This window comes from Fukomys damarensis, unplaced genomic scaffold, assembly GCF_012274545.1.
Source record: "Fukomys damarensis isolate Sample0158 unplaced genomic scaffold, DMR_v1.0_HiC HiC_scaffold_9, whole genome shotgun sequence".
Classification (NCBI taxonomy): domain Eukaryota; kingdom Metazoa; phylum Chordata; class Mammalia; order Rodentia; family Bathyergidae; genus Fukomys; species Fukomys damarensis.
In genome coordinates this window covers 8,196,091-8,222,784 of record NW_022900921.1, presented here as the reverse complement: position 1 = coordinate 8,222,784, position 26,694 = coordinate 8,196,091, and the positions used below count along the sequence as shown (strand labels likewise).

Below are 26,694 nucleotides of genomic sequence, written 5' to 3'. Positions count from 1 at the left end.
CCTGTCTGAGTTCCTCAAGACCCCTGCCTGGTCTGCAGCCCCCAGGGACCCCGGCCTTCAAACCAGTCATGGAGCGGAACCAAAGCCATTTCAGGAGCAGAGGTTAAACTGGCCTTGTCACCTGGCACGTGGGTCCCACCCACCCAAGGTGGCAGTGGGTCTCGGCTCAAGATCGAGTCTAAACTAAAATGTTACATGGAATTTTTACGGAGTGTCAACGGAGAGGGAGAACAGGTTCCAGAACGGAACTGCAGTGCCGGGCCTCATCCAGTCTGTTCCTCCTGGAAATTACGACAGGTCGCCCGGCAGTGATCTGTTACTAGTTTCTCAGTTACTACCATAAGCGCTCCGCTATTCTGGTGAGGCTAGAGACATTAGAACAATGGAGACACACACAGAGAAATCTGAAGCCGTCTTCAAGGACAATACCTGCTTCCTAAATTGAAAAAGACATTCAACAGACAGGAGGCCGGAAGAAATCTCCATGCCACATCTTCAATAAAACTCCTTCTCCCCGGCCTGGCATCACATCCCTCCCCAGATCTGCTCTGTGGATTCCCCCTGCTGCCTCGGAGCTATTACTTCCTGAAGGGAAGAATCAATAGTTTCTGGACTGTTTTCAAAGTCAAAAGCTCCCAGTGGAGTCCAAGACAGACTGCTCCTCACGTACACACCTGCAAAGCCAGACCCCCCCGCAAAGGCCTGGCATGAGGAACGTTTCTGGAGGGGCCCTTGGGAAAGGTGGGTCACGCGGTCACCTTGCTTTTTAGTCATACTGAGTTCTGTGACTTCCACCAAGTAAAAGTTCTGGAGGAAAAGGAGCCCACATTCTCCCCTTGGCCTCTGGCTTCTCCACAGGAAGTTATCAGCGGGGATGTGAGCAGACACCTGAATCCTTGAGACAGGTGGCTTCCTCCAAAAATGAGGGGCTTAATATTTGCAATCAGACAACAGAAGGGAACAGTAAAATTCTGTCCTTCCTCTATTATACGGTCAAGGGCCAGGACCTACTGTGAGAACTCAGCAGGGACAAACAGCCCAGGTCGGGGGACATGCCCAGCTCTTCAGCACGTGACCGGACTGGGAAGGAGAACCAAAGGCCGGGGGGGAGGAGGTCCTGGCTCTGGCACTGCACCTGAATCCTGATTTTGCCGAGAACACTGCCACCCATTTGGAGTGGGACCCACTTGGGAATCTAACCAGCTCGCTGCACACCTGCATCCTAATGGTGAAGGACAGGGGAGCACTGTTTGGGGTCTGGAATGGGGAGCCACAGGCATGGCCCCAAACAGGGCTCAGGGAAGCAATACACAGCATCCCCTCGGGTGCCCAGGCCCCTCCAGGCCGACGACTGCAGATGCTGCCAAGTTGCCCTTCAGTTTGAACTATTCTTGCCCTGAAGGGGACAACTCTGGCTTTGGCCCTTAGGGGCCGTTCAACCTCAGACCTGCCCCTGCTTGCAGTCAGACACCCAGAAAGGTAGCCACCCACCCACCAGTAACCACCACACCACCAACGCATTCCCTCCCCACCTTCCGCTGTACAGTTGTCTAGCAAGGCACTAGGAAATGGTTCAAGTTTAGGGATTTGCTGTACATTTGCATTTTTTTTTCTTTTGTAAAAGGCACAGTTTTGACTTTAACGATGCTGCATTGCTCTCTGACGATGCCGGTCCCCGAATTGCAGTGCTCTCTCTGGTAATCCTCATTCTAGATTCTAGAAGGAGCCTCGCTTGGGAGTCTTTTCTGCCGGGGCCACTTCTAAAGATATGGCACTCATTTAGGAAAAGACAGGAGGGCTTGACAAGCAAACTTCTCAAGCACAAGGGCTGAGGTGGCAGAGCCGCTACGTCTCAGTCCGGGTGGCTCTGAGGTCAGCCAGCATCTCCCGGGCAGATTCGTGGCTCTGACTGCAGACTTACGTCTCAGTCACTTAATGGTTAAGGGTACAACCAGGGGCCCAGCTCTGATCAGGAGACTGATTTCAAGTGCTCCCAGTGCCAGCTGGTGGAGGCTAACGCTGTGGACTGAGATTTTCACTTGAGTCAGTGGGTGGCAGGATGTCACCAAACCCTCTGGAAGTCTGACAGGTAATTAAACAGGGACAGGGACACGTGAAGGGCTGCAACGGAGCTGGGTGTACTGGAGGTCTTGGAACAGCGGGTTCCTTTCTCCGGGGCCCTGCTCTCTGCTGACACTGGTCCTGTGCAGGGCCCGGTCCTGCCACTCCCTCTTCTATGCCTCTGCCCGTGGGGTTCAGGGTCCCGAGGCCTGGGCCTGCCTGGGCTGTATCACACTGCGCTGCTATTTGGATCACAGCATTCTAGAAGTCCACAGCAGATGCAGAATCCTAGAACCCCATGGGATGTTCGAGTTTGGGATGGAATCAGAGTTCTTGGGAAATACTAGAGTTCTATGAGAACTAAAACCAGGGTGAAGCCAGAGCCTTGGTGCCCTGCCCATAGGCCATGGAGGAGGCCTCCGGCCTCTGGAACAGGAGCAACTCATGGCACCCCTGTGCTCCTCTTGAGGCAGGTAGTTGCCTTGGAGGGGGAAAAGGAAATGGAAGCATGGGCCTGGCTGGCTTGGTGGGTTACCGACCCTTTTCCATGGGTCCAAGACCAGTCAATTATCCCCTAAAGCTGGTGGCTGACTGTCCGTGTGTCTGCAGAGCACTGGGATGTGCACCAGAGGGAGCTCCTGCGCGTCTGTGGCTCAGAGGAAGGTCTGGGGCCCCTGTCCTCACCCACAGCTGGCAGCTGGCCAGCTTTCAGGTTTGTGGCCTTAGGCCAAAGTCCTGGGACCAAGACACAGCAGAAGCTGGGCACTAGGGACAGCCACCCCCTCTCAGGCAGGGACCAGAAGGCCCAAGGAGGATTTCGCTTCTTCTGCCGCAGGTGGTGGCAGTAGATGCTGCCAGTGGCAGGCAAATTTTGCCTTGATTTCTAAGTGCTGTCATGCGGGAGAGCCACCTGGGGCCAGGCAGCTTTGCAGGACTCACTTTTGGGCAGCCCAGGACTTCCCTGGGATCCGCCCACATACTGCTCAAGGGGACGGTGTGACAAATTTGAAAAGGCCTTCCTGCTTCACCGTGACACCTGCAGGAATTAGGGCAGACTCTGCCTTCCTGTGGGGCCTGCTGTGGGTTCTGCTTCACCCACCCCCGGCTCAGTGCTGTGGGAGCAGGCAGGTCCCTGCTCAGCCCCGACTGCCCTCTTGGCCCTCAACCCGCTGGCCAGCACCTTGGGCACCATGGTGCCTGCAGGGGCGCGGCCTCCTTGGGGACAGCGAGGCAGCAGTGAGAGCTGGCGGGGTCCTGCTGGGGCTGCCAGGGGACTCGAGCATCAGTTCCGGTTGAACTTCTCCAAGACCGTCGAGTTGGTGTGCTCAAACAGCCACTGCTGGGTGAGGGAGGCTGGGTTGCAGGTGTTCATGAAGATCCGGTGGTCACTTTCACTGCAGTCCACGCAGCTGCTGCTCACAGGGTGGTACAAGGTCCTGTCCTACAGAACACGGAGGTCATCAGCGAGGAGGTGCCAGGGCCAGGGACAAACAGCGGCAACAGGAACAGCAATGAGGAAGCAAGGAGGCCACGGGCCGGGCTCCCGGAGCTGTCGGTCCTTCCTCCTGGGCACACAGCCAGGTGCTACCCGCCTCCCCGGAGGTGGACGTTGCCCCCTGGGCGTGGGCAGAGTGATGGACACTGCTTCCGGGTTGGGCCTAGCACACTGCCCGCCTCGAGCCGCGTTTCACTGGTCCTCAGGGGGTGGTTTTGCTTCCCATTTAAATGGACTCAGTTGCCAACATTTGAGATTTCACATAGAAATGTGAATTTCTGGCTCCTGTCCGAGCAGCAGGAAAATCGGGCATTCAGGTTTGGGAGTAAAAGAATGTGGGGGAGGACTGTGGGGAGAAGCAATGAGGCTATCCAGTTTTTCTTTTTAAATTCAGGGCTGGGAATGTAGTTCGGCGGCAGAGCCCTGGCCCTGGGTTTGATTCCCAGCACTACAAAAACAAACACACAGGGCTGGGGATTTAGATCAGTGGTTCCGCCGCCTGCCTCGTAAGCGCAAGGACCCGAGTTCGACCCCCGGTACCAAAAAAAAAAAACAAACAAACAAAAAACCACAAATAAAACCGGGGTAGGTGGCCGTGTCCCCCACTCCCGGAATGACTCACTTGGCGGTATTTCCACAGCTGGTTGCCCTTCATGCTGTGGCAGTCGTACAGGGTGACAGGACTCGTGTGGGAGATGGCGTCAAAGCAGAACTTCTTGGTGTGCTGAGGGTCTCCCGGCCGGATGTCCTCACGCCAGGTGAAGGTGAACACCTGTGCACACAGGGACAGCAGGAGAGTGGCAGCAAGGCCCTCTTTGTTCTCCGCTTTATTTAGAATTAGGGGAATTTCCAAGCACAGAGGCTGTGGGCCATCCCTCTGGTGTCAGCACCCAACTCCTGGCCAGGCCTGCCACAGCTCCGCCCCGCCACCTCCCTCCCCACGTTATTCTGAAGCAAACTGCAGACCTCATACCTAGACACGTCAGCCAGCTCCACGGTGGGGAGCCACTGACGTCCCCATGTCATCGAGCCACCGGAGGTCAAGGGCTCTCGCACTGCCTGCCTCATCCATTTCTTCTTACGTTTCTGTTTGGCTCAGGGTCCAGGCTGGGCCCACATACTGCACTTTTTCTTTTTCCTTCCCAGAAGCTCCGCTGAGGAGTGACTAGCATTCCCTAAGCTGCACACGTTCCAGGCGTACAGCGACAGACGTGACAGTTAAACTGCACTGTCCACTTCGCTGGCCTGAGGGTTAGTACAAAGCATTTCTGGGCGAGGCCTGGCCGTGTGAGCCCAGGTACTTCGTCTGTCCCTGACCTCCTGCTCCTCTCTGGCACTGTTCCCCTGCTCTGCTCTCCAGCTGCCATGAAGTAAGAGGCTGTATTCCCCCATGCCCCTCTGCCACGGTGTCTCTGCCTGGGAGTGTGCTGACCATGAACTGAATCCCCGGAAACCATGAGCGAGTCAAGCTCCTCCACTAAGTGGTGCTGGTGAGTCCTGGGTCTCAGCAACAGAAGAACTGACCAGTCCAGTAAGTTTATACCTGACTCACGCTTATACCTGAGACCAGCTTCACCATCAAGGCAGAGAACACACGCATCGCCCTCAAAGTGTCTTCCTGCTCCCTGCAATATTTTCTTCCTGTCCCTCCCCACCGCGTCCTGAGGTAACTACTGATCTGCTTTCTGTTACTAGAGATTCACTTGCAGTTTCTAGAATGTTATATGAGAGGAATCATACAGTATGTGTATTCTCTTTTGTCTTCTTTCTTTCACTCAATCTACGTTCACTGCAATTCATCCATGTTGTAGGAGTGCTTATCAATGGCGTGTCCCTTTTCACTGCCGAGTAATATTTCACTCACGATGTTCCACTTACCTGTTTTTTGACATCTGACTTGTTTGCACTTTTTGGCTACATACAAAGAAAACTGCTACACTTTGGTGTACAACTCTTTGTATGGGGCATGTTTCTTTTCTCTTGGGTAAATATCCAGGGGTAGAATGGCTGACTCACATAATAGATCAATGTTTAATTAATTTAAGAACCTTACAAAATGTTTTTCATGGTGGCTTGATGGTCACATTGGATTTCCCAGTAACAGGGTACAGTTCCAGTTTGTCCGCACCCTTGCCAACTTTTCGTCTGGTCAGTCTTTATACCAGGCGTGTGGTTATAACTGCAATTTTCATTTTTGTTTCTCTCATAATTAACAAAGCCAAACACTGTCTCCCAGTCCGTGGCTTGCCTTTTTATTTTCTCAACAGTATCTTAAAGAATTGTTTTCCTGTTGAAGACATCCAACTCTGTGTTTTCTTTTGATGTTGTATCTAAGAAATTACTGTTTAATTCAAGGCCGTGGATCCCTTTGCTTGTATTTTCTTCTAAGAGCTTTTTATTTTTTAAATTTTTAATGCATCTAATTTTATCTTTTATTTATATTGTTGGTACGTTTTAGATATGCATATCGATTCATCTTAGGGAATCTGTACCTGTGCCTGATCTGTCTTGTTTCTCCTTTTGTGCTCATTCCTCCCCCTTCCCTTCATTTACAAAAGCTTCGCTTCCATTACTTTTCTGTTTTTTTCCTTTTCCGCTTCCTTACTTTCTCCCTCTCCCCTCTCTACTCTCCCTTTTAAGAACCTTTTTTTTTTTTTTTTTCTGGTACCAGGGATCGAACTCAGGACCTTGCAATTGCAAGGCAGGTGGCAGAACCACTGAGCTAAATCCCTGGCCAAGAGCTTTTTAAATATAGGTTTTATGTTCAGGGCAATGGCTCCTTTTTGAGAACTTTTGTATATGGCATAGCTATATATTGAGTTCCTTTTTGTATATCCAATTTTTCCAGCACTGTTTGTTACATTGACCATCTTTTCTCCATTGTACATCATTTATGCCTGTGTTAAAAAAAATCAGTTGTCTTTATAAGTGTGGGTCTACTTCTAGACTTTATTTTGTTCCACTGATTTTTTTTTTAATGCTGGTATTGCACCATCCTGATGTCTTCTGCATAACAGTATAACTTGAAAGCAGGCAGTGTTAGTCCTTGAACCTTGTATTGCTTTTTGAAAGTTGTTTTGCTATTCAAGGTCCTGCATATTTCCCATGAATTTTAGAGTCAATTTCTTAGAAGCTTGCTAGGATATGAGAATTGTGTTGAGGGCCGGGGGTTTGGCTCAGTGGTTCTGGTGCCTGCCTTGCAAGCACAAGGGCCCGAGTTTGATCCTTGGTACAAAAATAAATAAATAAATAAATAAATAAATAAATTAGAGAATTGTGCTGAATCTATATATTGGTTTGGAAATAACCGAGATCAGTGTTGAGTCTTTCTATGACATGTTATATATCTTCATTTATTTATACCTCCTTTGATTTTCAAAGTACAAGACTTTCATATCATTATTTATCTGAATATTTAATATTTTATGTTATAGAAAATGTTTGTCTTAAATTTTAATTTCAGATTCTTTACTCCTAGTATATAAAAATATAATTGATTTTTGTATCTTCTTTTTGTTTTTGTTTTTTGGTGCCAGGCATCGAACTCAGGACTTGCCAGGCAGGCACTGTAATACTTAGCTACATCCTCAGCCCTGATTTTTATATCTTGTAACTTTGTTGGATTTAGTTATTAGTTCTAGAAGCAACTCTATATGTTCAACAGAATTTTCTACATCCATGCTCATACAGTCTATAAATACAGTTTTCCTTCTCCCTTTCCCATCTGGATGTGTTTATTTTACTTTTCTTGTTGAATAGGTCAGAACTGCTAAAACAGCGTGAAACAGAAAAGATGAGATCAGGCATCTGTTTCTGAGGAGAAAGCACTCAGACTGTCACCACGAAGCATGATGTTATGACACGTTTTTCAGATCACGCTGAGGAAGTTCTCTGTTCCTGGTTTGCCAGGAAGGGATGTTAGATTTTTTTTTTTCAAACATTTTTTCTGGGTATATTGAGGTATGATTGGGCTTTTTTGTTTGACTTTGTTAATATGGTGAATTATATGCATTTCTGGGACGAATTACACTTAGTTCCGACGTATTAACCTTTTATGCTGTCAACTATGATGTTCTAAAATTTGCTCCAGAATTTTTTTATCGGTGTGCGTGAAACGTCAGTGCATGGTTGGTCTCACAACATCTTAGTCTGGTTTTGGTTCTAAGGTAATGCGGGTCCACAAAACGAGCTGGCAAGTATTCCTTCCTGTTCTGAAAGAGCTGTTCTAGGACTAGTCAAGTCTCTCAGTGTTCGGCAGATTCTTCAGTGCGGTCACCCAGACCTGGCTGGGGCCCAGAAGCCGGCCCCCTGTCAGGCTCTCGGCATTGTCTTGCAGGTTCCAGCTGAGGTCTTCCGCACACCCAGCTTGGTCCCCTCCCCAAGGAGCCGGCTGAGCTGCAGCCCCTGCTCTCTCCGTGACCTGGGGCCGAGATCTCCCTAAACGACAGGAGGTGGCACAGTCGCTGGGCTTAACAACGTCTGGTTTCTCTCTCACAAACATTTTCACTGGCTGACGTCCACCCTCTTAAAAACCGTGGTTCATGCTGTGGCTGTGACCTGTGGGAGGCTAAATTCAGCCTCCACTCCTCTCCTTTGGCCAGAAGCAGATAGCATGGTGGTGGGGTTGCCCCCCACTGCCTCCTGTGTCCTGGGGCACCTTGGTACAGGGCTCTCTCCCAGGCCACACTTAGCGTGCGCCATTCAGGGTGGCGGGGTCCCCAGGGGCCCGAGTTCCTGATGGGGTCAAGGCTGCCATGCTTCCTACCCCAGAGGGGAAGACGGGCACAGCCGCACCCCCAGGTGCCCTCCTGCTGCGTGACTGAGCGGTCCTCGGGCACTGACACTGTCCCGCACACGCAGGCTTTCCCGAAGCCGAGCTCCAGGGCTCATATGCTACCCCAGATCTCTTCTGGATCTCTTCTGGGTGGGAGTGGGGCAGCCACAACGTGCACCGGAGAACTCAGAGGATCAGTCAGGGGTCCCCATCTAAGAACTGCTGTCAAGAAGGGACCATCAGGCTGCCCTGTGTGTCTGCCCCTGGAATCCACAGGTTGGAAACTTCACCCCCAGAGTCATGTTAACAATGTTTAGAGGCAGAGCTTTTGGGAGATCATCGGGATGAGAGGAGTGCCTGAGGGTGGGGCCCCTAGTGTTTGTGTTAGTGACTTTATAAGAGGAGGAAAAGACTCAAGTTAATAAGCGTGCTTTGCTTGCTAAGTGGTACTCTCCATGACCCTGTGACCTGGCCCAAGGCCCTCCCCAGGAGCTCGGGATGCCAGCACCTGCTCTTGGACCTCCAGAACCGCACCATGAGCTAAAGCAACCTCTCTCTCATATGAACTACCCGGTCTGTGGTGTTCAGTGACAGCAACAGCAGACGAAGACAGAGGTGTTACTGTTTTTGGTGTGTGCATAGTATAACCTTTTCTTTTGAGTCCTGGGGTCTGCTGCTTAAGCAGAATTAGTGAATGCTGAGTTATTTAGCAGAGGAGGACCACAGAGAGCTTAAAGGCAGTTTCCTGAAAGTGGACAGACCGGCTGACGTTAGCCATCCAGCCCTCCCTTCCGCTCCCCGCAGTGCCCCGCCCCCTCACCTGCATGTTGTTCCAGGCGGCCTCCCCTCGGCCCCGGATGCAGCTCTCCAGCCTCAGCGGGGCACCCAGAGCACCGTGCTTTGTGTCCGCACACAAGCCTGTGCCCACATTGCGGATCTGTGGGGGAAAGAGGGACGGCGTGGGCGTGAGGAGGCCTGAGGCCCACGGGGGAAAGCCAGGAGAGATGGCTGAGCGGGGGCCGTCGGCCGGGGGCCTGCCCTGGGCTGTCCAGGTGCCCCTGGCTCTCCATAAAGGACACGCACCTGCGGGCAGAAGCCTGCACTGTGCTGAGAGCACGCGAATCCCGCAGGGGCAGTGTGGCCAGCAGAGGAGGTGGTAACGCGTCCTCCTCCACTCTTGAGAACTGGAGCCAGCAGGTCCAGGATTCAAATGTGACTCTCATTGCAGGTGGCCCAGGTGTAGGTGGTCCGGGGACCACACCTTGGAAACCACTGGAAAAGGACATACAGTCTTTGCTGCAGGGCCCTTTTGGTTTTGCTCTATAAAGACAGGGTCTCGCTGTGTAGCCCAGGCCGGCCTCAAATCCCTATCTCGTCTCAGTGCCCCGTGGCACCCCACCCCGGGGGGACCAACCTGGGACCTGTGGCGGGTTATTCTACTGGAGCCCTTCCATCGTGGAAGGACTGCGCTGTGTCCAAACTACCATCTGCGGACTTAGAACGCCTCATCCACCACCACGGAATTCCACACAGCAGTGCTGCCGACCAAGGGACACATTTTATGGCCACGGAAGCGAGGCAGAGGGCTCACGCTCATGGAATCCACTGGCCTCACCACGCTCCTCGCCATCCAGGAGCAGCTGGGTTGACAGAAAGGTGGAACGGTCTTTCGAAAACAGTCACAGCTCCAGCTAGGTGGCAGTAGCTTACAGGGTTGGGACGAGGTTCTTCCAAAGGCTGTGTACACTTTTTTTTTTTTTTTTTTTTTTTTGAGACAGGGTCTCACTATGTAGTTGAGAACGAACTGGAACTCACTATGTAGCCCGGGCTGGTCTTGAACTCACAGTGATCCTCCTGCCTCAGCCTCCCGAGTGCTGGGATTACAGGCGTGCACCACCACGCCTGGCTTAGGCTGTGTACACTTTGAATCAGCATCCACGATAGGGCACGTGTCTCCCACAGCCAGGATTCAGGGGTCCAGAGATCAAGGGGTGGACATGGCAATGGTACTGCTCACTGTTGCCCCTAGTGATCCACTAGCAAAATTCTTGCTTCCTGTTCCTGTGACCTTATGCTCTTCTGGGTTAGAAGTCTTAGCTCCAGAGGGGAGAAGGGTTGTACCAGGAAGCATAGCAATGACAGCACTGAATTGGAAGCCAAGACTTCTCCCTGGTCTTTTTGGTCTGCTCTAGGGAAGCAAGCTAAGAAGGGAATCACAGTGCTGTCAGAGCTGACTGGCCCAGACCATCCTGGGGAGTTGGACGACTCAGCCGCACTGGAGGAAAGCAGGAAGGTAGCTGCAGCACAGGGGATCCCTCAGGGCGCTTCCCAGTGTTACCAAGTGGGAAACTACAGCCACCCAATCCAGGCAGGGTGACAAATGGCCCAGAACCTTCAGGAACCAAGGTGTGGGTCACTCCACCGGGGAAAGAACCAAGACCTGCAGGGGCACTGGCTGAAGGCCAGGGGAGTACAGAACGGGTAGGAGAAGGTAGTTAGTTCTAAGTACCAGCTACCACCCTGTGGTCAGCTACAGAAACGAGGATAGCACCTGTACTACTGTTCTCCTAACCTGATTGTAATATAATATAATATAATGTCGGTAAGGTTACCACTGCTTCTTAAGGATTGTTAAACCCCTGCTACGATGTGTGAGTTATGAAACATTAAGAGTAAGCATCCCCAGAGAAACTTGGCCTTCTATTCTGGGGAGGGAATTAGTGCGGTTCCATTTGTATGCAGGGCAGTTATAACACGCGAGGTAATTACGAGCTTGTCTTTGTAGTTGCAGACAGGCTTAAAGAAACGTGTCTCACGGTCAGGTTGGCAAGGGGCAGCCTGTCATGGTTGACTGTGCCAACATGAGTCAGAGAAGCTCAACTAAATAGGCTCAGTAACTCCGCGCCCTGGGGTGAGGAAGGCCAGCCTAGGGCAGCTTGTCGTCTGGAGGGTGTAAGGGGAAGTGAAGTAGGATGGATCTGTGTGTTTCTTCAGAGGAGCTCTGGTTTTCGCCGTCACCTTGGGCGTCATCTCCCGGCTTCTGGCGCAGCCCTGTCGGCCTCCTGATGCGGACTTGCGTGGGACACTGCAGCGAGCTCCAGGCCTCCGACCGGATCCTTCGGTCCCCAGGGAGCACACGGACCCTCTGTGCTCCTCCTCACCCTGCTCTGTGGACAGCCACCGCCAGCCGATCCTGGGAGCCCTTATATCCGCACACCTTGTGCCGCAGCTGTTTCGCGAGGAAGCGCTGACTGATGCAGGCGGCAGCCACTGCTCCTGGCCCTGCGTCACAACGGGTCATTCCTGCCACAGAGCTGTCCCGCCTGTTTTGTCTGAGGGCTGGGTGCGCGTGGCGGCTGTGCCGAGGCACCTGGGGTCCTGGTGGAGCTGTGTTCCCCAGGTCTGCTCCCGGCGGAGCCTCACGGTGCAGCGGGCCTGCCTCGGGACACCTCGCAGGGGGACTTGTTTGGAGGAGCCTCGGGACCCTGCCTCGGACTTCCTCGGCTGTGCTGGGCTCATCCCACACTGCCCACCCTCTGTGCTCCTCTCCCCCTTCACAGAGGCTGGGCCTGCACCTCAGGCTCAGGTCCTCCTGGTCGGCCTCATGTGTCCTCTCTCTCATCCTGTGTGGCACCTGCTCCCTGGAGGGGCTGAACTGGCAGGAAGACTAGGACGCACTGGTAAGAGCCCACTGGTGAGGGGAAGTGTGGGCCCTGGCTTACGAAGGGTCTCTCGTGTGCTGTGGTTGGAGGGACCCCCCCACTCCCCTGCTTCTGCCAGCCAGGACCACCCCTCCCTCCCTGGTGACCGCGCTGGCCTTCCTGTGTTCCGGCCCTTCCTACTGGCAGCCAGCCGGCGCCCCGTCCTGCCCGCTCCCCCTGCCGGTCGTGACCCCCACTGTCGGGGGGGACAGCCACTTTCAGATGAGGCCAACATTAGGGAGCCGAGTTAAGGAGCACAAGAGACTGACACCACGAGGGGCCACAGCTCTGGGCTGTCTGAAGCCACAGCGAAGCTCCTATGGGAGCCAATAAAGCCCCTGAACTGGGCTCGGGAAGGGACCGGGCTCTCCTGCTCTTCTTTCAGGCCACACTCCTGGATTCACGGTAGTGAGGGAGTCTCTCTGCCTGGTGTCTGCCGGGCTGTGACAGGTACCACATACACAAGGCCCTGTGTCTGGGACAGCCTGTGCTTCCTTTGAAGTCTGCTACAGTTTGCTATTATTATTTGAAACAGGGTCTCACTGTGTAGTCCAGGCTGGATTAAAGTTTGAGGTCCCTCTGCCTCAGCCTCCTATATTGGGATTATAGGTGTCTATCACGATTGACTTTGAAATTCTTGATCATTTTATCTTTGATCTGTTTTGCAAATGAAGGGGGACACCAGGGCCTGCATACGAGCAGGGGAGACTGGTGGATAAGAGCACTCACTGCCTCTTGCCGCCCTGCGTGCGTCAGAGTTTGCGATGCCCACAAGCGTAGACCTGAGGGGATTGGACTGGCGAGGCCTCAGAAGGACGCTAGGCGAGCGTGGGCCAGGGCCCGGCATCTGCCCGAGGAAGGGGGCGCTGGTGGGGTCCCGAGGCCACTCTGCTCCTCCCACCAGAACTCGCGGTCAGCTGTCCTTGCTCGTCTGGAAGCAGAAGGCCAAGCTGTCCCGTCATCAGGGAGCGAGACAAACCCCTGCGCAGTGTGCTGTACCACTGCACAGTAAGAAATGCACGAAGCTCGGCATCGCTCACTCACTCCCAACACCAGCTACGGGCTTTCTTTTACCACTACTTCCGCACTGGGGACTGAACCTAGGGGCTGTGCCACTACCTATATCCCCACCCCTGTACATTTTTCATTTTGAGACAGTGTCTTGCTAAGTCTCTAAGTCCCCCACGTGGAACTCAAACTCCATCCTCCTGCCTCAGCCTCCTTCTGTGCTGGGGCTGTGGGCATGTGTCAGTGTTCCCAGTAAAGTAAATTTGCACTTAAAACTGGCACTGTGGGCTCCAGGTGCAGCTCAGCGGCAGAGCCTGTGCTTGGCAGGCACAAGGCCCTGGGTCTGATCCTGAGCACTGCAAAAAAAAAAACAAACAAAAAACAGCCAAAAGCCCAACAACAATACCTGGCACTGCCTAACAAAAAGATGAAAAGTGAAATTCATGCTAATAAAGTTGCAACATCTCTCTATGTAGAATATTAAATGGAAAAGTTAAGAAGATATCTAGCAGGAGGAGGCTAAAGAGAGAACTGGCAGGCACAGAACAATTTCCATTCAGATCTCTCCGGGCTCCAGAGCTGAGAGCCAGCCTGGCCCCACACTCACCTCGCCCCAGGCCGCAGCTGGTGGCTCCACCGGTGGGTAGAACTTGGGAAGGTCCCAGGCAATCTTGGTCATGAACCACCTGAAACTCTTGCAGTTCAGGGAGCTGCGGAGCTTCTTCTGGGCTGCCACATCCCCAGCCGAGAGGTGGCGGTACTCGGGCCGGCGCTGGTAAATGTACTCGGCGTACTCGTCCATCCACACCTCTGCCACACGCTTCAGGTTCTGGGGGCGGGAGGCAGGCGGAAGGAAGGGTCAGGTGGCTGAGGTGTGCAGGCCCAGCGTGGGTGCAGGGCGTCCTGGGGGAGGATCAACGTGTCTCACTTACCGGAGGTCCTCCTGGTCACCCTACATCTCAGGCCCTCCACGGTCATGGCTGCATCACGACAGTGGCTCAGTGACAGCCACAGGCGTGACGGTGCCCCGTGCACCACGCTACGTGTGACCGTGTGGCCAGCCACGTGAGCCACTCCTACGTGAGCCACAGAAGAGCCGATGATGCATTTGCAGAGCCTGTCCCTGTCAAGTGGGTGTGACTTTCTATTTATCACTTAAGCCGGTTTTAAGTATATCAGGACTCACAGTTGGATAAAGAACTACTCTTGTTTTGCCTGTCCATCTTCCATGTCCTCCTGTTCTATGATGGCCCCCAGCAGCTTTTCTGTGGGGAATTCTTCCTGTCAGGCAGCTCATGTGGATGGGGGAAAGGCACTCGACCCAGCCTAAGTAGTGTGAATGTAGACAACCCTGGGCTCAGGGATTGGTAACATGCCAGTAGGCTGATTTTTGGGAGAATTGCTATGTGTCCGCTTGGATTGCTGGGTAGAATCCATGGCTTATGTCAGCAGGGCTGCCAGGCCATATGGCAATCACATGATGAAAACCCATCCAAAGATGAAATCAAACTCAGTGAGGTAGAGGTTGATTGAAGAACTCAATCCTGGCACCTGGATCTAGCCATCCCTGAAGCCAGGTCTACCGCAGGACTTTTCCAATTATATGAGCCAGTACATTCCCTTTTTCTTGAAGGCAATTTGAGTTGGGTTTCTGTCATTTTCAGCTAAGAGGGTTTTGACCAAATCACGTGGTAAAACTAAATTATTTTTTGTACCCAAAAGGTATAATTCCATCAGCAGGAGGAATCTGTAATAACCATGTCACATTTGAAGGTTACTGCAACTTTCATCACTAAGCACAAAGAAAACCAATAAAAAAATGGCAACACTAATACTGGAAAATCGAGGCAGCAGGTGAAGAAACATCCTGTTTGTAAACAGACTTGGAGACAGAGGAAGAATGAATTCTCACGTCACTGTGCTGAAAATTCCTTGTTCCACCCACAGCATAGACCCTGCCCAGCGAGGGCCCGGCTTGAGGGTCCAGGGAAATTTTCTGGGTGTCGTCAGGAGCCCCACATCTGGCTCTTCCAGCTTCATCTGTGTCACAGTGGCCCGGGGAAGAAGCAGGGTTACCAGTCGCTCACCTCCAAGGGCAGAAGATGCTCCCGGGGCTGAGGGCCGCCGGGGTCTGCAAAGGTTCACATGTTGTCTCTGCAAAGAGTTTGGCAGCCCACGTTTCAGGCTTTGCAGACCAGACAGGCTCTGCAGTGAGGCAGTCGTCCAGCAGCCGTCCAGCAGCCGTCCAGCAGCCAGACGCTGAATGAAAGGGCGTGGCCAGGTCCCAGCAACATTTATGGACGACCAGAACAGATTTTCGTGAGTCACGGAGCTCTCTCCTTCAATGGAAGACCCCGCCGGGCTCACAGAGCTCTGCACAGCCTGCAGATGCTGAGGACTGGGACGGAGCCAATGGGAGGGAGGCCTCTGCCGCAGAACAATCCCCAGCTGCCCCACGGTTCTGGTTTCACATTCGGGACCAGGAAGCCACCGAGTTTCTGTGCAGCGTCCGGCTCTCCCGGGCACACCACGTCCATGGCGGCTTGAAGACCGTTCAGGAGCAGGTTGGATTAGGGCTGGTGCAGGTTCTCGCTGCCAGGCCTTGCACGGTGAAGGCTGCCTTCAGCTCCTGCCTATCCCTGCAGAGGCGGACAGCTCCGGCCTGTGTCCATGCACCGTCCCACACACAGGTGTCCCCTTCTTTCCGTCTGCCCAGCCCAGTCCCTCGTGGCACGGTCTGTCGGTCTGAATTCACCACGCCGGGGTTATGTACTAGAGTCCCACGATGAATGTGCAGCAAACAGGTAGTAATAAATGAAAGTAAAACAGAAACAGCTCGGGCAGAAATCACAAGCTCTTTAACAAAGTAAACAACGCATCCCTGTTTTTTAGGATGGGGCTTCCTGAGCCACTTGTCTCCCAGATCGAGAGCTTTCCCACTCGGGGAGACCAAAAGAGGGGCTCGTCCGCCCGACCGTCTCCAAGGCCTCCTGGTCGACTTCCCCCCCCAGCTTCAGCCCAGCGGCATCTGGAGGGAGCAAGGACACCCTGCTCTGCTGTCACCCGGAGCGGGCGCGCACTTCTCACCCACCCAGCATGCCCGGGGAACACGGAGCGGACACGGCCGCCCGTGGGGGGAGACGGGGACGGGGACAGAGGCCCCAGGGAGCAGGCGGAGGCCTGGGGCCGCTGGGGGCCAGGGTCAGACGTAGGGCCCGGACTCAGCTCAGCGCAGCCAGCAGAGGTGGACAGGCCGAACGCTACTTACGCAACAGCTGCTCGCGAGGCATCTGTCAGGCGGAACGGGTGTGGACTCTGGCTCAGCCACCTGCGGCCTCCACACTCGCTCCCAGACGCCTGGCAATGCTGCTAACGTCGGCTGTCACACTCCGCACTCATCCGGGCCTCGGTAACAGGGGGCGGCGTTTCTTTATGGGGGCGCATGACACATTGTAAATGACAACTCCGGACGGGAAAAGGACGCTTCAAGGCTGGCCTCCACTTGGAGCTAGAAGAGTCGCGGACTTGGGCCGGCCAGAAGGTGAGCCGTTTTCCTCTCTAGCATCCTTGGGAGCCAAAGGTATTAATCAGACGAGCGAGTCCGACCTCGCGGCCGGCCGGAAGGCGCCTTGTGGCCGGAGGCTGCCGTTACAAATTCTACCACCAGAGGGCACTGCAGGCCGTTTCCTCCACGCGCGGCCCCCAGCAGCCCGATGCGTCTGTCCTTGTAAGTCCCCAGGCCCAGGTGTCCGGTTCTGCACCACACGACTGGCAGGGACAAGGGAGGAGGCAGCGACCTGGGTACACGGAGGCGATGCAGACTGGTGCCGAGCGGGGAGGGTCCCCGCAGCCACTTGCTGGCTGGCGATCTTCCTCCTCTTCGTGTTCCCTTTACGGGTCCCCTCGATTGGTCTTTTCTTTCCCCAGACACACAAACCCAGCGTCTCTGGTTCACAGATTTCCGTGTGGGGCCCGAGGCTGATGCCGTTCAAACGATGATGGCTACAAACCATTTCAGGATACTGAAACAGCTGGACACAATAGGTGTTGGCAATAAAAGTGTGGAGGATGGAGAGAGAGAGGGAGATTTATTAACCTCCCCTTCCCTGCAGGAACTTTTAAGCGCTGTCTCAGGCTTTCCCAAACACGCCACACCAGCTGTATTAATATTTATCCAACACGCTGCTTACATCACCCCGTCCAGCTCAGAAGCACGTTAGCTTTCTCCCCAGTGACACCTGTGAAATTCTAAGTCTGCCCGCCAGCTCCGGCCACCTTAACCCCTGACACCTGCTCAGATCACTTCCCGCTTACGTTCTGGTCGCCCTCATCTCTGAACTCTCCTGGCAGTGAGTGCTAAGAGGCAGAAAGCGTCAGCTTCCTTTCCCCAAAGAAAGAGACAGGCTGGGAGGAGGTGTGCAGTCCTGGGGGTCCCAGCCGTGACGGATAAAGCACGATCTGCGCCCCTTCGGGAGGAATCGCACCGGGAGCAAGCGACCCCCGCCACCCCTGCCCGCACCCAGGAAAGCCAGCACCTTACCCGGGCCAGGCTGACGCCTGCGGGGACCTTGTAGGGCACGTACTTCCTGTAGATGTGGCCCACTCGGGAGCAGGGGATGTCCTCCATGCGGCCCCCGCACATCCACACCTGCGGGGGAGCGAGAGCGGAGGACGGCGCCGCCTCAGAGCTCGGCAGCCGGAACGTGTGCGGAAGCCGGTTGCAGAACCCCCCGGGGCAGACACCACGGCAGCACTATGGTGGCTGAGGCCGGGAACTGAGTAGTGAGTTAGTGTGTGGGGCGGTACTGGGATAGAACCCCTGGGCCTTCACAAAGAGCCACATCCCTGGCCCTTTTTATTTTTTTAAGACAGGGTCTCATGAAACTGCCTAAATTGACCTTGAATTTGAGATCCTCCTGCCTCAGCCTCTGCTGCTAGGATTACATGCCCCAACATGCCTGGCTTAAACCCTGTGGACAGCTGAAGTGGAGAATTCTGGCCTCAGGGGGCAAACCCAGGGGGCGAGGCAGCATCCAAGCTCTGACCGGTTCTGGCGATGACTGTGGAGTCTGTGGTCACCCCTCGATATCTGTACCTCTGAACAGCCATCTGCCTCCTTTTCCTAGCAACCAGGGAGCTCCTTACAGCAGGCTGGGAGTGCCTAGCGAGTACTACAGCTCCTCCATGGGGACCAGCCTAGAGAGAGCCTCCTTAGGACCAGGTTCAAATCCTGGCCCAGCCGCTTAGCAGATGTAAGACTCTGATGGAGGGGTTTCCCTGGGCTCAGTTTCTTATGTGAAGGGCTAAAGGAGGGTGGGGATGAGCTGCCGGTGTAAAGGCCCACAGAGTCGTATTCACGTGAGACACTGTAATGGTCCATTTGTGGATATGACCCCTACTCATGGGGTCTGTTATGTGTCACACACTGCTGGGGGACAGGGCACCCATGCTCACAGGAAGCGAGGGGTTGAGGAGCCCGTGCCCTGCTGCCCTTCGCCTCAGCACGCGGGGCTCCTCTGCGCACCGTGGAGGACTGATCTCCTCTTAGCCGGACACTGCAGAACGAGACCTGTGGCCCCTGTGGGCCCTGGCTTTGGGGACCGACTGCCACGTGCCGTATGGGGGACAACGCTCGCCCAGCCACACAGGGCCCTGGCTCCAACCCCCAGCACCTCCAAAGAAGAAAAGCGGGGCTCTGAGGAGTCCTCATGGGGAGCAGAGAGAAGCGATCCTGGCACAGCTGCGGCCCTGGCCACATCTGGGCCATGACCTGAGGACAGAAGCAACCAGAGCCTCCGATGGGTAGAACCTGGAGAGTCTCGCCACTTAGGGTGAGTGTCCGTCCTGCGGTCCCTTCCCCGGGGGCGGGGAGCTGACAGGGGTGGTGGTTTCCAGAGGGAGAGCAAGATGGGCTTGTGTGGATGTGGGTGCTGCTTGGGAGCTAGGGAGAGGCCGGCCAGGCGGGCACCCAGGCGGGCATCACCCAAGTGATGGGAGACAGAAGGGAGGCAGGGTCTAGGGGTGAGGGAGGAAGGGCAGAGCAGACCAAGCAGGAAGCCCCAGTGCTACACAGAGCCAGGGCCCGGGGTGAAGGGAGGCTGGGGAGGGCAGGTGGGGGCAGTGGCCGGGCTCACAGGGCAGTTAGGGCCTCATACAGCCTCAGCCAGGACAGGCCTGAGCCTAGGCCGTGGGGTGAAGGAAGCCTGCATGGTGCAGGGTGCAGGCTAGGGTAGGAAGGCTGGGTGGGGCTCATCCAGATTCGAGGTTGGCATGGCTCTGCGGGGAGGAAGGCAGGGGCCGCGGCACGATCCAGCCGGATCTGCAACATTTTTATTAATCTTCGATCTTCTCTGTGGATAAGGAGCAGGAGTCGGGATGCACACAACACTTTGGTCAAAACAGAGCCCTTTCCCGCTCGAGCGGCTTGATGGACACCGGGGGCGGGCCTTCCGGTCCTGGTGTTGGTGGGCCTGGCGCCGAGCCTGCCTGGTCTGCTGCCTACCGCTGTCCCCATCCCCAGCCCAGAGCCGCTCTGCCCTGCTCCCCACCCGGGGATGGGCTGGGGCTGCAATCAGTGGAAGTGCTGCCCGGAGAAATGCAATTATAGTCTAATCTTGGGGGAGAAAAAGGACCGAGCCAGTCTGTGGCACAGAATGCTGGTCTTGAGTTAGTGGGCTTCTGATGGCGGATTAATGTCAAGGCCAAGCCAAGGAGTTGATCTTCAAAGCAGGCGCTATTGATCAGGGGCCAGCCTCCCACGACGGTAACCCTCCCCTCCCAAGGGGGTGACGTGCAAGTGCCCTTTTGTCCACAGATGCTGCCTGGGTCCAGGCTGGGCCTTTCGGGGTCAGAGTCACCTCACCCTGTTCTGGCTCCAAGTGTCTCTAGGCAGCGGAACGGGTGGGCACCAGGTCCCGGCTCTGCTGCTCCTTTGAACTTGGAGGAGGTGGCCTGAGCCCTGCCGGGTGGGGAAGCTCCTCTGTGCATACGGGGAACGGTTTCCAGAGCCTTCTCTTCACTGCGGCCTCTGGACCTTGCCCTGGCTATGCTGCAAGCAGCCTAAAGGGTCCCCAGGAGCCAGCGTGCCCCTGATCCTGGAGTCTGAGGCAGTACAGGGACAGGACTCCTGGGGGACTGACCTGGAAGGTGGGCTCTCTTCGGGGAGACACACACTTGCTCCTGCCCCCCGGTGTACCCTCTTCAGGCCCTCGGGGTCCTGAGGCTGGTGAGGAGACAGCAGCCAGGGATGCCTGACTTGCCAAGGAGGCTGTGGGCTCCCAGGTCCCAGCCCTGTGTGTGGCTGCACCTGAGGCCCTCACTTCTCACTCTCCCGGCGCAGGCCTCCTTCGGTGGGTGTGAGGGGTGCACCCTGCAGCTGTGTACCCCAGCGGTGCACCCGGCCCTGGGAAACCTGAGGAACGCTGGCTATTCCCACAGCTGGAGGAGGAGACTCCCCCCACCCGGAAATCACAGCTCTCTCCTGCAGCCCAGAGAAAGGAAGCAGTTCTTCACTGAGTTGCTCCAAAACCTTCCACTGACAGGAGACTGGCAGGACCGGGGGTGAGGGGGCAAGGGCCTGGGTTCCCTTCTCGGTCTGGCTTCTGAGGCCCTCATCGTCTCCCGGGCCGGCTGTCAGGAAGACCCCTGCCAGTGGCACAGAGGACAGCAGCCGGACGCCCCTTCGCCCAGAACACTGAGCATGGGAGACCAGACGGGCAGGCACAGCGAGGAGGTGATACTTCTGCAGGTCCGGGAGCGCCCCACCCGCACCCCAGGGCAGGAAGCTTCCCCACAGTCCTGCAGCTGTTTCCGGGGCCCCTCTTCTCCGAGAAGCACCAGGCCACTACACAAGTACGAATCTAGTTGTCAGAGCCTGCGCCTCATTCATTTTCATTGCTGCTTTGATTTATTTTATTAGCAGGCTTCTTTTGTGTGATGACAGGCTTCATTATGGTGTCTATAAAAGACAATCACTGGCTCTTATCTGCTACACGGAGGAGGGAAGAGACAGCTGTGAGGGGCCTCAGGGAGCGCAAAGGGAAGCGAAGACGCTGGCTGGAAGGAGCCGCCCGGAAGCTGAGGCCGGCACAGCCCCGGCCCGCCCCTGCAGCCAGCTCTGTGTGGAGGAGCCGCGGAGGAGCTCAGAGCCCAGGGCAACAGCGGGCTGAGTGCCGCGGTGTGCGGTGGCGCCGAGGGGCAGCGCAGAGGCCTCATGTGCTCTCTAAAGAGCGTCTCCGAAGGCCAAAAACATCCATTTCCCCGTCTGCAAAATGGGCAGATTACTGTGCCTCAGCCTCCCAGCGCTGTGCCAGGCTGACTGAGGTAACGAGGGGACACCGCCAGCTTGGGGCGGCGTCACCTGGGCCGGCGAGCGTGGTCATAGGGAGAGCAGCGTCTTTCTGACGCCCTCGCTGCCAACAAGACGGCACCGGTGTGCGGAGTCAAGCGACCTCACCCACGCTAGCTTTGGACGTTTCTAGGAGTTACTGGATCCAATTGGTTAAAAAGTGGAAAAGTGTTATTTTAGTTTTAAAAACGATTTGCTTCTAAAAACATTTTTAGATAATGGGGTTCTAAGCAAACGTGTTTGTGTAAATACTACACTAAACGTCTATTTCAACAGGATCCCTAGGTGATCACACCCTGGGAATGGGGGGCTGACTCACATTGGGAAACAGCACCTGGAAGCCACCGTGAGGGGGCGAGACCGGTTTGCTCCGGATCCGGTCCCCTTCTGCAGGGCGGAGCCGGGGTGGAGTCTGGCCGGGTCTCCTGGGCTGGGCAGACCTGCTATCTCCGGAGCCCGCCCTTCCGCCTCTGCCTCCCTGGGCCCAGCGCCCAGATGGCGGCTTCCTCGGGGTCTCGAACAGCTCTGTTCTGCCCGAAGGCCAAGGGCCCCCTTTCCTGGGGGCCCCACCTCGCTTCACCCTCAGGTCCACGAGGCCACGAGGATCATCTGCTCTGCACTCACTTCTCTGTCCTGGCCGTGCGCTTTTCTTCCCTGCCCGAAGTGAAAAGTGCGTTCAGTCACGTGCGGCCTGATCCTGGGAGCTCATTTTCAAACCGACCAAGGAAACCGAAGCCGGGGGTCAGGAGGGGGCCCAACAATGCAGAGCCCTGAAAGCTGGGGCAAGGTGCTGGAACTTGTGGGCCAACCTGCCAGTCAGCCCCCCATTTCCTCTGTGCCTGCACACACACCCAGGGCCCAGCAGCCTCTTGGCACCAGACACCGCCCACTCCCACAGCGGTCCTCTCAGCCGCCTGGGGGCTGCGGGTCACTGTCAGGAGCTCCTGACCCAGACCATGAGCCGCCTGTACCGGCTGTGCTGTGTCAGTGCTGGGCAGGGAAACCCCTCTCAGGGTTGTGTTCCAGGTACCAGATAAGCTTATTATGTTTTGACTAGCATCATGCTCACAACTGCACAGTGAATAAAGATTATTCAATCCTCATTTTATAGATGAAGTCCAGAGAGGTCAAGTCACTTTCTGAAGGCCACACAGCAACTGGCTCTTTGTGCTTGCCCTGGGACCCTGGCCTACGCACTCAATCACCTGCTGTTCTACCTCTTTACCTAAGAGTTATGCAGCTAAAGCTATACCACTTACTGAGAGCCTCTTTCTTACAAGACATCTCGACCTTCCTGGATTATACCCGGAGTACATATTCACAGTGAATTTACTCGTCCACTGGGTGCAAAGGCATAGCTGCACCCTCAGCCCCTCACCCGCGATGGCCTCACTCAGGGACAGAAGCCTCCAAGGAGCTGGGCATCACTTCCGGAAGTGACTGAACCTAAACCTGCACTTCCTCACCTGCAGGGGGCGAGATGCTCTGCCTGTGAGGCGTTATGGGGGAGAGACAGGGCCAGCCTGTGCAACCAGCCTGGGTGGGCAGCAGCCTGCCCAAGGGTGTTCCAAGCGGTGCCTTTGTATTTGTGATATGTTTATCATTATTAATATTAATTATTATTATTAATAATTGCTTTCTTGTCTTGTGCTGGGATGGACCTAGGGCTTTGGACAGGTTATGCATGAGCTCCTACTGAGCGACAGCCCCAGGCCCCGACAGAGCTAAAAAGACCAGCACGAGATCACAATTTTTCCCTCATCTTTTTATGTGTCACTTTGTTGGTTGCTTGGTTGGTTGGTTGGTACCGGGCAGTGAACTCGGACTCTTGCGCTTGAAAGGCAGGCAGCGAAAGCACTGAGCTAAATCCCTGGCCCTCAAGTGTCATTTTGGAGGCACCCAACTTCTTGGACCCAGTACCCCACGGTGTGGAGTGCTCTAGTGGGTCTGCCCCCCAGGAAATGCGTTTGGGTCTCATGAATCACACCCCAGGGCCCAGCTTCTGCCGGGATCTCTCCTCACCTGTGTGCTGTCTCTCACAGACACACGGACAGCTAGGCGTGGGATTTCAGATCAGAGAAGGGGCTTGCTGGGAAGTGCGATGGGTTTTGCTTAATGGCTGTTCACTGAAGATGCAGCCCAGAGGCCACCTCTCCCCAACTCCCACCCTAGCTAGGTGGGTGGCTCTGCCTGGGCTTCCTCCCAGATCCCTCAGGTGAAGACAGCCCGACTCTGTTCTCCTGGGGCTGTGGTGCAGCCCCTTTCTGTCCCCCACTGCTGCCTCCTCTGACCCAGAGCACCTGTCACAGCTGCATGAGCCGAGTGGCACCTAACCCTGCTGTCTCCTGGGGACTGAGTGAGCCCGAACCGGCACAGCTGGGTGTGCGGGGTGGGAGGCTGCAGTGTAGCTCGGGGTCTCCGGGTGAATGGAAGCCCACCTGAACCACATACCACTCGCGAGGCCGATGCTGGCGTCGGGGAGGGCAGTGCAGCTGCACAAAGCCCCCTCTGGTGGAAGGGGTGCCACTAACAGTGACAGCAGTGCCCAGGTAAGGACGCCTGACTTTGGGCTTGCTCACTTTACCATGGTGCGAAAGCAACATTCAGGAGAAACCGCGCTTTGAATTTTGCTCTTTTCTCAGGCTCATGATCCTTTCTCACCCCACTGAACAGAAACAGGGAGCCCATCAGCCTGAGATCACCAAAGGGGCTGGAGGTTCTCTCCGGGGTGCCACGTGGGGAAGCCAGGCTGTCCAGGAGGTGGGGTAAATGGATTGCTGATTTATAATACTTTTATATATAATACTTTTAGCCTGCAGCAGGTTTATGGGGATGAACCCAATCATAACTGAGTCCAGGCATCTGCAGGAGCCAGGGGCCAGGGCACAGGGGCACACAGGACCCAATCTTGCCTCTGGGGATCCCAGAACCCAGCAGGAAGAGATGCAGGTCCTCAGATGGTTTCCACACAGGGGCTCAGAGAAGGCTGAGGCTGGCGGGGGAGTGTTCTGGGGAGCGTGCAGGGTGTGGGCCTGGCGCAGATCTGGGCACTGCACAGACTGGCTGGGCGAGGGGCTTCCGTGGCCAGCCCATGTCTGCTCCCCTCGGGCACAGCACCTGGACTCCCCACGGGGAAGCAGCGCATGCCCACTCCCTGGCTCCAGCCTGTGGCTGCTCAGGAGGGCAAGGGCCCAGCAGGCCCAGGAGACTCCACTGGGGCGCAGGAAGACAGGAGGACTTTCCCTGCGCTGCCTTGGGGGAGCTCCGTGGGACAAAGCCAGCCCAAAGGGGCGCCAACCCAGGGGACAGTAAGCCAAGGGCCTGAGAGAGACCAAGCCTGGACAGCGCGGTCCATCCCTCAGTCCAGCCTGTCATGTCCCCGCAGTGCCACACATGTGGCCCCTCAGTTCCAGCTCTTTGTGTAAGTCAGACAGAGGGATCTGGGTTTAGCTTACCAGCAGCCTCCCCTGTGGTGGCACAGGAGGAAAGGAGAAGGTGGATGAGGCCAGTGGAAGCTCATCTCCAGGGGAGCGAGAGGCCAGGCCACGAAGTTCAAGACCCACCCACTAGACCACCCACCTCCAAGCAGGGCACTTCGGCAGTGGGACCCTGCTGTGGGGAGCAAAAGCTCTGCTCAGAGGGGTAGGAAGGGTGTGGGCCGGAAAGAAACAGCCAATGGCTCTTCTAGAAACTTCAGAGCCTTTGGAAGATCTTTCCTGGGGTTTTCTCCTCGAGACGGACAGCCTGGTCTGGAATCAGGGCTAAATTATTAATCCATCAGCCCTGACGGCATGCACCAATTTATCTTAATTTCTGAAAACACGCTTGTGCTTTCTGGAGCAGTCTCTTTTCTCTGTCACTAAGAGGCATAGGGACCTCCGCAGAGATTAACTGGAGCAGACCTGGCCCTTGGTGGCAGCTGGCCCTGGCTACATGTCGGTGGTGGCACTGCCAGGCGGAGGGGCTCAAGGGTGCCCTCAGGCCACAGGCAGTGCTGCCAGAGGCCTACGGAACCTGTGACACCAGAGGCAGAGGAGGGCCAGGGAGCGGTCCTCTGCTAGACCAGGGGCCCGTGCGTTACCCCATCTCCCTTCCCGCTGAGAGTGACAGGCACGGTTGGACGGCAGGAAAACTCCAGCCAGCCTCCCTCCCTCTCAGATGAGGACTCCCAATATGGCTTCGTGACTAAGGCGTCTGTAAATAAACCGTGGAGAAAAATGCCTGATGAGCGATACAGATGGGTTTCTGAGACCAACATTCTGGGCTCTGAGACTCCTTTCGTACACCTTTGTTTACGGTCTGCCATCTTGGGTGGAGTTTTTGAAGGGGGCATGGAGACCAAGGGGTGAGGAGCTGGTGCTGGCCAGCAGCACGGCTGCCCTGAGCACTGGACCAGCAAACAAGCGCCTTTCCGGTGAGCCAGCCTCAGGCCCTCGGACGGCAGCGAGCAAAACACAGAGGATCCCTGTCTTACTGAAGCTTACATCCTTCCCATGTGGGAATAAACTCGGAAGAATGGACAGATTCCATGGAGTTAAGCCCCTCTGGATCCCTGGGGATGGAGGTGCTATTTGGAAAGCTAGACTCTGCACACCAGGGACCTTACACAAATCACCTATGCGCCCCGCTCGCCAGCCCTGCGCCTCAGCACACATCGCTCCACACGCCGCCCTGCTGGTGAGTGTGGGTGCAGCCCGGGCAGCTCCCCAGGGTGGGAGAGGAGCCCTGCCTGCTGTCTCTGACCAGGCTGGAACCACGCCATTCACTGAGGGACCGCAGGACCCACGGTACCGCAGTAGCCCAGGGGGAGCACAGCTGAGGAGAGGGGTGAGTGACTGCAGCTGTGCTGTCTTTGCAGCTGCTGCTCTCTGCTGCTCCCCAGGAGCCCTGCGAGATGCAGCAGGTGACAGTGTGGGGCTTCTGTGTTCGGGGTTCGCTGGCTTTCATGTGAGCGGGTGTAACACCCAACCACCCTGCGGGCCGCTGGGAGGGCCGGACAGTCCAGCGGGTGGGGTGCACCGTCCCCAGTTCAGGCCAGGTTTCCCCTCAGCGCGGACATGCCACAGCAGGGCCGCTGTCTACGGCTGGCATCTGTCCTCACCGGCTGCTGCCCGTGCCGTTGCAGCTCCTAGGTATTTTGAATATCACCTCTGGATATGAGCATTAGTCTCACTTGGGCAGCTGTCTCCTCACATGAGACAGTTTCAGAGATCTGGAAGTTAAAACACATGCAGGCTGCTTTTCAAACCAAAATACTGTTTCAGCGGAATTCCTGGTGGTCGCTTTTTTTTTTTTTTTTTTTTTTTTT

General features: G+C 55.6%; 1 protein-coding gene across 1 annotated transcript in view; it reads right to left on the bottom strand.

Annotated features, from left to right (window-relative positions):
- Positions 1-659: 659 nt before the first annotated feature.
- Galnt10 (polypeptide N-acetylgalactosaminyltransferase 10) overlaps positions 660-26,694 on the bottom strand; it is a gene marked incomplete at its 5' end in the record, with an annotated part of 202,670 nt that continues 176,635 nt past the window's right edge. The window contains 5 exons of the mRNA XM_010639832.2: positions 660-3,502; positions 4,179-4,328; positions 9,151-9,267; positions 13,647-13,868; positions 17,580-17,687. Coding sequence (XP_010638134.1) covers positions 3,344-3,502; positions 4,179-4,328; positions 9,151-9,267; positions 13,647-13,868; positions 17,580-17,687 — 756 coding nt within the window. The remainder of the gene's footprint in view (positions 3,503-4,178; positions 4,329-9,150; positions 9,268-13,646; positions 13,869-17,579; positions 17,688-26,694) is intronic.